At 38.7% G+C, this 13,027-nt stretch overlaps 1 protein-coding gene across 1 annotated transcript in view; it reads right to left on the bottom strand.

The window, feature by feature from the left end:
• The window catches only part of LOC124137019 (vacuolar protein sorting-associated protein 54-like), a 35,263-nt gene extending 27,648 nt beyond the window's left edge, over positions 1-7,615 (bottom strand). Inside the window, exons 1-4 of the mRNA XM_048403844.1 lie at positions 7,234-7,615; positions 2,098-2,381; positions 1,001-1,094; positions 527-561 (exon numbers count right to left, since the gene is read on the bottom strand). Coding sequence (XP_048259801.1) covers positions 527-561; positions 1,001-1,094; positions 2,098-2,381; positions 7,234-7,489 — 669 coding nt within the window. The 5' untranslated portion in view covers positions 7,490-7,615. The remainder of the gene's footprint in view (positions 1-526; positions 562-1,000; positions 1,095-2,097; positions 2,382-7,233) is intronic.
• Positions 7,616-13,027: the final 5,412 nt, after the last annotated feature.

Here is a 13,027-nt window from a genome sequence, read left to right as displayed (position 1 = left end):
ATGTGAAGATTCTACTTCATGGTCAAAGCTTGGTCGAGGGTCAGAGAAAAAATAAAGGTCAACATTTAAAATATTGAAAAAAAACAAACAAACATGTGTTATGCCCCACTAGTAGCTACATATATACACATTTGAGTGAGTAAGTGAGAGAGTGAGTGAGTGAGTTTTTTATGCCACTTTTAGCAATATTCCAGGAATACCATGACAGGGGACATCAGAAATGTTTTTTCACATTTTACTTACACCTAATCTTTGCTTGTTTTTAACATGTGTTTAACTCTGCACACAGCAATATTATGGACATAAGACAGAGGCCTGTAAATAATCAAGTGATTGATATTATGAGCAATGTCCGATGCTGTCAGGGTACGACTAAACAATGACACACAATCAACCAAGTCACCAAGCCTGACCACCTGATACATTTAGTAGCCTCATATGACAAGCATAGCTGCTGGGGAATCTCCACAGGGTTAAGTCACTGACTAAGGTAGTGTGCACTGAGAGTTATTCAAAATACACTTACTTTTGGTATCTGGTCCAGTTCAGCTCTGTTCTTTTCTGCAAAAAATAAATCAGTTCACTTTCACATTAGATTACTGTATAAGATTTAGTTTGTGTTTGATTTTGGTAGACCTTTGCAAATTTTTTTATCAAGAACTAAACAACCTATCATAAAGTCCATTTCAAGACTGCACTAGCTATTCTTCAAAATCTGCTTTGACTGCACACTGGAAATAGAGGATTTGACTGTTTGTATCTTGTTTTACGCCACACCTAGCAATTTTCCAGCTATATGAGGGCGGCCCGTAAAGAATTGAGTCTGAACCAGACAATCCAGCGACAGATATTGTGTGCAATGATCCATTGCTACGACACACAATCAACTAAGTCACCAAGCCTGACATCCCCAATCAATTTGGTCACCTTGCACAACCAGCATAGGTTGCTGGGGACCTATTCTACCATGAAATCTCCAAGGGGTTTATGACATGCTTACCTAATTGCTTCAGATTCAAGGAAGGGAATGCATGTTGACTTGGTACTGGTGGCTCAGACAGTTTCAGTGAGTTTCGCACATGTTTCTTGTGTCTCTGTTGGAAGATTCAAAACAATGTTAGTAACGAGTGAGTGAGTGAGTTGGGTTTAATGCTGGTTTTAACAGTAATCCAGTTATATCGCAGCGTGTCAGCTTAATGTGGGAGGCAAGCCCGAAGTGATGTAGGTCTCAGACGTTTATCACTTTGGTGACACCCTAGAGCACAGGTATGGTGCTGATAAACCTAGAAACATAATCGGGGTTTCATAGGTTTCTGGCATGCCCAAGGGATGCAACTCTGCACAGCGAATCGCGGCACGACGACTGGGCCACCCGTGCCTCCTCAAAGGAAAAGAAATACATCAGTTCAATACATCAGCTCAATGATAAGTCGATGTGATTCTACTGTTAGCCATTCGTCACATCAACTGGGGCATCTTATCACATCAACTGGGGCCACTCCTCACATCAACTGGGGCCACTCCTCACATCAACTGGGGCCACTCATCACATCAACTGGGGCCGCTCATCACATCAACTGGGGCCACTCCTCACATCAACTGGGGCCACTCATCACATCAACTGGGGCCACTCATCACATCAACTGGGGACACTCATCACATCAACTGGGGACACTCCTCACATCAACTGGGGCCGCTCCTCACATCAACTGGGGCCACTCATCACATCAACTGGGGCCACTCCTCACATCAACTGGGGCCACTCATCACATCAACCGGAGGCCACTCCTCACATCAACTGGGGCCACTCCTCACATCAACTTGGGCCACTCATCACATCAACTGGGGCCACTCCTCACATCAACTGGGGCCTCTCCTCACATCAACTGGGGCCACTCCTCACATCAACTGGGGCCACTCCTCACATCAACTGGGGCCTCTCCTCACATCAACTGGGGCCACTCGTCACAATGGATGAAAGGACACCAATAAATATGTTTAGAGTTGCCCATCATGAAGTGAAACAATAAACTCTTCATGTTGGCATTGTGATAATTGTAGTAAAATGATCTTATGCTGAAATGCATGATCACTTACAGCAGATGTTCTGTGAACATACTTCTCGAAATGTTCTGCAGTTATTTCTGGAATATATGGTGATGGGAGGATCGTTTGTTTTTCAAACTCCTGTCCCCATGTTTTTGTAAAGAAGTCAGTCTCCCTCCTGGCCAGGCGTGGGTTATTGAGGACAGCAGGCATATTGACCACTGCATTATACACTGTCCACTTGAACTGGTCAGTCACCACACTGGGCTCTGTGCTGGTCGGAGGGGAGGAGGAACTGGGTCGAGATTGGCTGGATAAACTTTTATTCCGAGCACCTGAAAATAGAAATAGTTTTCAGAACCAAAGTGTGTGTATTCCACTTCCTTACAAAAAACTCCTTCCGGGATTCCACAGAAGGTATAACCCTCTCAAAATATAAAATAATCAACCGGTCACTTTACTTTTCACGTAAGCAACATTCACATGGTTCAACTAGTTGGATACAATTTGTTGCATGCAACACATTGCATTATGTACACTGACAAAGATTAGGAGAATATTATATGCATGGAGTCATAGTTACATAATGACATAAGACCGTGTATATACGATATCAGCGAGGTATTGTGCATGTGGGGGAGGAGCCCCTGAGTCATGCAATGACTCACTGAAATATTTCATAACACTGTCAAGTGTCAATCAATCATGTTACTGTTTTATCCAATGGCTGACGAGCATGCCTGAGTGACAAGGGTATTTCCTCACAAAATTCTGTCGCGGAATCGCCATTCTTTAATTAAATGTAACTATGTTCCTTGAAAAGGAAATTGGTAATATTTTTACTGACATATATCAACTATATACACAAGTTTTGAAAATAATCATTATTCGTTTTACAACTGCTTTTGATCATTTGTTCAAAAGAACATTGATGCCTCAGTAGGCAGACATCTTCCCAAGGCAAGAGAAATAACTGACCATAAACATGATTAAAGTCCAGTTTCCATCCTTGCCGAACTAGGCTGGAATTATGGAGTTATAGTTTGGCTGGACTAACGAGTCCATGCATAGTCCTATCAACTATGCATCGTAAACTGCCGTGCAGATTTTGGTTGATTGCATGTGTACCGTCAACTTAGCGTCGTTGCATATTTTGCAAATCTTTTCATGTTTTTTAATCAAGGTGCTCACTTGATTTGATGCACTTCTCGAAGTAAGACCTGTTTTGTAACAATATAGATCTTGATTATCAACCCTCTCATCTTCACTCGGCACTGCCATTTTGTTAAAAGCAAATGCAAGTGATATGAGAGGTGGAATCTGACTGGTCAATAGGAGGGACATAGAAGGGACATTACTTGTAATAGCCACTGGTGGCGCTATGATCGAAACCAGAACCTAGTTCGGCAAGGGTGGAAACTGGACTTTTAGAGTCAGTTAACTCCCTTGCCTCGGGAAGATGGGATGCACCAGGTCTGCATTTAAACAAGACAAAAACAACTACTCTTTTTTGGATGATGTAATCACTTGTTTGATCATTTACTACTATGAATTCATGTGACATTATACCGTTTCCTAAATTTCTATTTCGGAAAAAGTTCTGTTAAAAATACATGTACCCAAGCTATCTGAAAACAAGATAAAGACTTTGCATGACCCAACAGTGTCTTCTGTAACAACTGTTGAGGACAAAATTTTCATCCATAATGACAGCCTGCTGTGAATACTTATGCCTGCAGCTGCCACAGCTGTTGTATATACAAGCTTTTGAAATTGCTATTCTAGGCCAGGTTTATTGTCTTGCATGTAATTATTTGTTAATATTTGTTAGCTGTCACAACTTATACATGAAGTGTGCATGTTCAACACCACACTGTTCAAGCTGTGTGATGGAGGCCTGTAAATAATCAAGTCTGATCCAGACAATACAGTGGTTGATATCACTAGCATCAATCCACACCATCTGGATAAAATGACACAAGATCAACCATGCCATAACGCCAGACCACCCGATCAATTTAGTCACCTCTTACCACCAGTATGGGCTGCTGGAGACCTATTGTAACCCGGATTCCCAATATTTTAATGTATTTTGGTATGACGCGGCCAGGGCATTGAACCATCGGGCAGACACTTTATCCACTAGACCACAGAAACAGTGTATTATATCTTTATTCAATTATAATGAGAATCCACAGGACCCATTTGTTAACACAGCTCCGTTTTGAGTCTGTTTCCAATGACACAACGCTAAACACATCTTCTCGAGGCAAGAGAGTTAACTGACTCTAAAAGTCCAGTTTCCACCCTTGTCGAACTAGGCTGGAATTCCTGGGCTCGATCGTAGCGCCACCAGTTGCTATTACCAGTTATGTCCCTTCTAAGCCTCTCCTATGGACCAATCAGATTCCACCTCTCGTATCACTTGCATTTGATTCAAACAAAATAGCAGCATCAAGTCAGGATGATCTGCTCGATAATCAAGATCTATATTGTGATAAAACGAGTCTTACAGCGCGAAATGCATCAAATCATGTGAGCACTTTGATTAAAAACATGAAAAGACTTTGAAAATATCTGTTGACAACAAGTAGGCGGTGCACATGCTTTGCAAATCCTGCATCTAAATCTGCATAACAGTATACAAACCGAATTTCGATTTCATTGCGCGATTTTGATTGGACTATGCATAGACTTGTTAGTCCAGCCAAATTCTAACTCCATAATACCACCCTAGTTCGGCATGGGTGGAAACTGGACTTTTATTGTCAGTTAACTCACTTGCCTCGGGAAGATGTAAGTAACAGCACAGTACTTAATCATGCATGTTATATAATCTGCAAGTTTATCAAATCATGTTGCATCATGTACACGGTGTACATATCATGTATATAGCTTCTACTTGTAAAGTGATTCCTCACTTGCAATGCTAACTGATTAATTATATCACTTTACCATGTTTACCTGAAAGCATGTTAAGTGTAAGTTACTGATACATGTGTCAATTTGTGCAAAATAAGAATTATTGATAAGTGTGTGTGGTATTACCGGTTCTCTCTTTCCATGATACCTATGACAATATCATTTTTTTAAAGGTCAGTACATCAGGTTATTTCAAATTATTATCAGCAGTAGAAACTAACAGTTTTAGTCCACTAGTCCTTATAATGATAACATATAGCAAAACCCATAAAAATGGCGAGTTTCTACTTGTCCTTTTGATACCTTAACTATTGGGCAAGGACTACAGGACTAGCGCCAATTTCTACCACTGATTATCATGTATATACTTGCAAATACCTGGAGTTTACATCGGGAACGTCATATTTATTGAATGAGGAAACATTATGTTGTACCAGCATCTTGTTTTGATCCATTTATGAACTTCTATTCATAAACTGGTGTTTCAAATTAATTCTGAATTCAAAATTTAGTATTGTGATTTAGTATACATAATATTTATCACAATATGGCCTTGTGCACAGTAAAATATTGTGATACACTTTAAACCGCCATTGTTATTGATGGAATTAGTATTTTTCATTGTCATATTTAATAGCATGACTAAATGGTACTTTATTTACACTCTACCATCAATTTGGATAAGATTTTTAGAATCATCAGATGTTTTTAAATTACAATATCCATGATAACAGCATCTGACTGGAAACAGCTGACTTGACATCTGCATCACCATGGAGGCTAATAATTACAGAAAAGTACTTATTTTTCAATTATTGGTGGCAGGCATTTGAAATAATGATATTTATATGCACAATTAATATCAATTATAGGTTGGTTACAAAGTGCAGATCAACAGTTTCTACAATAATCAAAGTGTGTGTGGAAAAATATTTGGGGCAGAAAACATGATAGCAATCAACTAAGGGGTGGGTCTGAAAACTGAGCTACCAAATTGTTGATTCCAAACATCAAGATCACACACTTTATAAAAACAAACAAAAATTCTGTTGAAGTCACTAGTTTTCATCTCTGGGCAGGTGGTAGACGACAATGTCATGCTGGGTAGAAATTGGCAGTCAAGTACCTTGATGCCTTCTCACACCTAACCGATAACTAATAAATGGTATTTCACTTATATATCAATCCAGGGGGTTATCGTTAACTCAGACTACTATATAGTTGGTACATGAAAGAAGCACATGCTAATCACAACATACGGATTATCTGTTGGCATATCACAGAAATCGGCTACATGGGACAACCCTGCAAGAAGACAGTCAGAAGGATCAACATGCTGTCTCCTGTGAGGAATGTGACCAGTGGACCCATTGTGTTTGTGTCACTTTCTACAGCTAGGAATAGGAACACCAGGAGCAAAGAAGACTCCCCCTTCTGTTGTGTAAAATGCCCCATGAGTGAGTGAGTATGGTTTTACGCCGCTTTTAGCAATATTCCAGCAATATCATGGCGGGGAACACCAGAAATGGGCTTCACACATTGTACCCATGTCGGGAATCGAACCCGGGTCTTCAGCGTGACAAGCGAACGCTTTAACCACTAGGCTACCCGACCGCCCCTATTGGCCCCATGATAGCAGAGGTGTTTGATAACATGAACTTTGATGTAAGTTTACAATCTGAAGATGCGGACAGGATGAGAAAACTTCAACTTTTGGTTGGGCTTTAAAGATTGTGACCTTTCCCTCGCACAGTTGCTTACAAAGTGTTCTTAACTGCCATGGAATACGACATCTATGTGACGATGATAGATGACAAAGATGACTATGATACTTGTGGAGCTTGAAAAAGACTCAATAGATGACAAAAATAAGCATAAATATCAATGATGTTACAAAAGAATATAACATATATGAATACATAAATCGTCTTATTTTCGCTCAAACAACAGTAGTCGTTTTGCCTGATAAATTGGTGACGTTATGCTCATGTGCCATATTAGCCTGCACCCAATGAAATATTGCCATGGAACTAAGCCTATAAGCAGATTATTCGTTTTTCTTAATTAGATCTACATATTTACTCCTTGACAATGGTTGTAATGAAATTCTATACAAATACATTATTAATGGATTTGGTTTTTTTTATACTGAAGCAGGTCTAAAATAAACTGGACTAAAACGATCGTGTCACTGATGATGACATGAAAGTTATTTATTATGAAGACTGACACATCAAGTCACTCGATTAGATCAGCTGACATTACCTGTGTCCCCACTATAAACATGATCTCTGGCGACGTGATCCTCATAGTCTCTGTCACTTACACCCTCCAAAGGAAGCGAAGGACATACGCCATTCATTCCGTAACGGCACACATACGACCCTCCCTCTTTGGAGCAATGGAAATCACGAAGGTGTTGACAAAATTCTCGGGGTGATTTGAAAACAATCGCTTCACGACAGAAAACACATTTCTTCCAAGAAACTTGAGCCTTTTGAACTTCATGCTTTGTGGACATTGTCTTTGCTTGACTAAAAAATTACATCAACAATTCTATAACAATCTGTAAGGCGTCCTATCGCCTTCATATACCGGTGTATCGATGAAATATGCATCGGAAGTCACAATCTGTCGCCATATTGCTTTCCCATAATGCCACAGTTATGGAACGTGGCAGGTGAAGGTCGTTCAGCGAAACTATATGTAGGCCGATTGTCACCTTAAAATTATGTCACCGGGAAGAACTAACAGTTTCGGAAATAGCAAAATAAATCCAACTTATCAAATAAGAATTTCATATCTCACATCAGTGCTTGTCATATAACTGCCGGTAAACATGTGATAAGTCATTGAACGAAAACTTGCGTGTTCTCATCAACTTTGCAGTATTTTTAATAATATATTATTCTAAATTTCACAAATCTTTGCACTAATATATGACATATTTAGATGAACATAAGTCGTGTCGTCAATAAAAGCATAAGTCGATATACAACAAATAAGAACGGAAAATATTGTTTCCATTTGAACTAATATATTAATGTGATCTAGATCTATGACGTGATTTATTTAGTATTGAAAATAAAATTAGTTTAATCCAATAAATGATACATGCCCGCACTATCAACAGCATTAGGTCACTGTTTCGAGTTATAATGGCGTTTGATTTAAGAGGTTCACATATTTAGGACGGTGTCGTTTTCATTCCATGCAATTCAGAGACACAATTATGAGAGCCGGTATAGAATATGTTTGCCACTATTTCCATTCAAGGTTAGAGTGTGGGGGTAACCTTCCACAGCCCTTACACAACTAACACTAAGGATCGAAGAACTAAGCGAAATCAGTGAAGTGATACTAAATACTATTTCTTGTAATCTTGTTTTTATGATACTATAGGGTGGTGAACAGATTCTATAATCGCACCAAATTATGTTCTCATTTTGTATCCCTTATAGGGTCTAATGGAAACACATAAATTAACAAAATAATACCTACGTTTCAACTTTCTTGCATTATCAATATATAGACAAATACAAGTAAATTGTGTGTATACCATAGAGACACATGATCGAATATTGTTTATCAAGTTTGTGATTAGCACGCACAATATAAATTTAATATATGACTCACCATTTAATATTGAAAACTAAGTATTTCTGTCAACATAAATAAATATTTAAACTACGATTAAATAAAATTCACAGACGAAAAATAATTTGAAATAGACTTGATTATCTAAGGCTGTTTGTGTTTTATTGTTTACAAACCTTTAAAGCGAAGGTAAAACATAAATAAGATAAATTGATTACGAATATCATAAAATAGATAGTTTCAAATAACGCAATGTCCGAGAGGTCAGTCAAAACAAGACACCGTCTCACGACGCTTAGCTCACTGAAAATAAGTTTTCACAATAGGAAATAAAAATCTCCAGAAAGTATACCTTTTTGCTATTGTATAATCGTCGTAACTTGCTTGGAAAATATAAGCATACGTTTTAGCATGAAAACTTCAGCCGCGTTTTGACAAACCACAGCTGTGAATATTGAGAGAGGGGTCAGTAAAATCTACCGATGGTGAAATCGATGTTATTTTTAACGCAAATCAACACTGGTCGTCTGAGATAATGTTGCCGCGTTTAATATGGTCAACGTTCTACATACTTTCTGCATGCGCTTAAAGCATCAATATGGTTAATTTTAGAACATTTCGAAAAGATTTATTTGAATCAATTGATATTTCTCTTGGGTAAAATGATTTAATCTTTCATACCGGTTCCTGAGCTGGGTTGCAGGAGAAACCATGCACTGACTGCTTAACCTTGAAAACAATATTTCATGTTTTAGCAACATTGTTTCAAAGTATTGTTTTTGTTGATTTATGTTTGATTTTTTTTCAGTTAATGTCAAGCGTTACGTCATGTCATCATAACAAAATAGAGACAGATCACCTCTGCATTAAAACACCACCCAATCCACAATGTCAAATTCGATTTCAATATTCTATGGTTGACATAAAGCTGACATGTGTCATCTGGGTATATATTTCTAAACTTATACTGTACCCTCCGTTAATTATGTGATATTGCTTTTCAAAATATTCACTTCGTTTTCACGTAATATCGTTTAACAATTTATATTTCGTGTCACCATCTTTATTTATAGACCAATACAAAAGAACGTACAAACAGTATTTAATAGGTAGTGACTCTTAATAATATGACCCTGGCCCGTTAACATCCGGGTTAGAATTGGTCTTCAGAAACCCAGTGCTTGTCGTAAGAGGTGACTAACGAGATCGGGTGGTCAGGCTTGCTGATTTCGTTTATGCATGTCCTCGTATCTCTAATGCGTGGATCGATGCTCATGATGGCAGTTATTGGATTGTCTGGTCCAGACTGGATTATTTACAGACCGCCATCATATAGCTGGACTATTGCTGAGAGCGGCGTTAAACACCAAAGAAACAAAACTAAGCTCCTTACACTTCGTCTTATCGAATTGTTCTATTTCTTTTATTACGTTGCATGTCCACGGATCCTCGTGATTTTATTTTCATTCCGTTACATTTATATGTGTGCCCAATATTAACATATGTAAAACAGCTACGCGATACATCACAAAGAACAATGAAGAACGAAGCGTGGTTTCAGTTTAGCCTCGTTGATCCGGACAGAACGGCTCCCAGTGAAATCACTTGGACTAACATAATTCCGGATAAACCACTCTTGGTTATATACGTAGACTGTAATGTCGTTTTCATCATAAAACATTTAGTGACGTCTCCAACAGTGTCCGTCTGGATGGCGGTGCTTCCGTATCGACAGGATGTGGACGAACGAGTTTTTACTGTCAACAATATTCACAATGGCTTCAAATGTTTTATAAAATTTGCTGCTGCTCAACGTGGTCTTACGTATGCAGCATATGTGGGTTATGAATCACTATATGCGTCGTGGCAGATAAGCGAAATAGTTTAATGTAAAGCGGCTGTCTGAATGATTAACGACGTGTGTTGTATGTGAGGGACGTTAAAGAAATCTGTTGCCTTCTGTTATCAAATCGTCTATGTGTCTTCGTACACATGGCCAAGGAAAGAGACTACTACACGCTCCGTTTCTCCACCCTTAGAAAACGTATGCCCACCCACGAGTGTATGTTGGGATTTCATGACATTGCAAGTATTCAAGGGCAAGTTAATGTGGGTGTTAATAATTTAAGTCATTGTTTCACAATGCCTTGGTCAGATATCTTCATATGCCCTTCAGTAGCTAGACAAACAATACAGATAACAGAAACGCTTTGCTTAAATAATTCAAAAGAACGAAGGTATTCGTCGTGTATCTAAAGCCGAAGGCGCATTTACACTGTTTGTTTGTTTATTGATTAACGCCGCACTCAGCAATATTCCAGCTTTATGACGGCGGTCTGTAAATAATCGAGTCTGGACCACACAATCCAGTGATTGACATCATGAGCATCGATCCACGATATTGGGACACGATGACATGTATGAACCAAGTCAGCGAGCCTGAGCACCCGATCCCGTTAGTCGCCTCTTACGACAAGCATAGTCTATTCTACCCCGGATCTTCACGGCGTATTTACACTAAAGCACTTTGAAAACGTTTATACGATTTTCAGTAAAAGTAAAATTGCCACAAAAATCAAATTAAGTTGTTCTGGATATTTAGGCATGTGATAATCAAACACAACAATGACGTCGTAAGATGTATTTAGAGATGGACTTGAGCACAAAAACACATCTTTTCTGATTGCGAGTTAAAGTGGATCATTCGTTATCATTGTGTGTCGGTATTGTATAGTATAAATAGGCCAGGGAGTTTTCTTTACAACAATAACATAACAAGGCCCAAAAACAAGAACTGAAAAGCAAACCTATTATGGAATGAACATCACGTAAACCGAATGATGTTTTTTTCAAACGCATGCCGGTAAAACAGATCATGACAAAAATGCAGCGCAGAAAAGGTCCCCAGGGCATATTTATACTAGACAAACATTTAGTGTCCGAAATGAAAATAAAGTATTGTTAAATATAAAATAGAATAGAAAGGATCCCAGAGAATATCTTGGCTTTCAGACAGTGAAGAAAGCTACTTCCCAAAGAATTTTGGTATCTTGGTTTCAGGGTTTGTCCTCGTCCTCAATTATCTGAGGTAAATAATCGTTTCGTCGGGGTACGATCATCAACCAATTTAAATCACCCATCCTGACCACACGATCAATTTCTCTTACGACCAGACCGCCACCGTGGTCTAGTGAATAGAGTGTCTGCCCGGAGAGCGGAAGGTCGTGGGTTCGATCCCAGGCTGTGTCATACCAAAATACGTTAAAAATGGCACTTGTTGTTACCCTGCCTGGCGCTCGGCATTAAAAGGTTAAAGCAAGGTCTGGTCGGTTCGGAGTCTGTATAGAATATCCCTGAGAGGGATATTCATGTTAAACTGCGTCATGGTATTTCAGTGGGTTAGCACTATAAAATCGGCATTAGTCCGGACGAGTACAAGCAGTCAAACAAACATACGTGCCTTGCACGTTGCTATATAAGTGTAATAATCTTGAACGCGACGTAAAACCCCATTTCTCCTCACCTCTCTTTCCACCAGCTGAGTCAGTGCAGCTTGTACTTATACACATAGTCTGTCTTACAGATCCTGATACAAATATATATCAAATAAAGCCCATGCAAGTCTAAAATGTTTGGCAAGTCTAGATTACTGCAGCATCAGGAATGTAGAGAGTCACTGGGCTCCCTTTTATTATATTTTTATTAAGATAACCGAACAACTGTTTTTTTCTGTACGATATGTTCATTTCAGAGACTAGATGTTAGTCTATTATACACATTACATGTCATAAATGTAAATAAAGGTGCCGCGACTATTCCTGTGAATATACTGTTGAAATCGGTGCGTTATACCAGAGACTATATACCGATGGTGTCCTTTTAAACTAATCAAATTCACTCCATATCAGTCCTAGCCACTTGAAATAGAATCACGAAGCATCATGGTGATACTATAATTTGAAGATAGCCGCATGTGCACTATTACTTATAAGGTGAAAACAAGCCATTCCGTCGATAAGGAATATTACTTACACTGCACTTTTCAAGAAATATCCATTTTGCTTGCGATAAACATCATAATTGAGTTTTGAGCACGGGAACGCATACATTCAACATATATATGCATTCAAATAGTCAATTCGTCATAGGAATGCATACGCTATTACACATTACATACATTTATCGTGTCATTTTGGCAGTCTTCACGATTGTGATGTTTTATCTACATGTGACAGAGTGACTATATATGCATGGCCGTGTTACGTTGTCGTCAGTGCCGTCGTCTCTATGTACTTAAGGTAGTATTTAACTGCAAGATTGATATACATCATACAGTTTGAAAAGTGGATATTGAAACATTGGAATCCCATCTTGCACGGACTGCCACTATTTGTCCGAGCCTAGCTATTATATGTCCGAACCTGGAGTTTACTGAGTGTACAGTTTTATTGCTGAAAAATGT

This window comes from Haliotis rufescens, unplaced genomic scaffold (assembly GCF_023055435.1).
Source record: "Haliotis rufescens isolate VD_foot unplaced genomic scaffold, xgHalRufe1.0.p SCAF_3, whole genome shotgun sequence".
Taxonomy (NCBI): Eukaryota; Metazoa; Mollusca; class Gastropoda; order Lepetellida; family Haliotidae; genus Haliotis; species Haliotis rufescens.
Note: the sequence above shows the minus strand (reverse complement) of the source record. Positions and strands in the feature narration are given on the sequence as shown.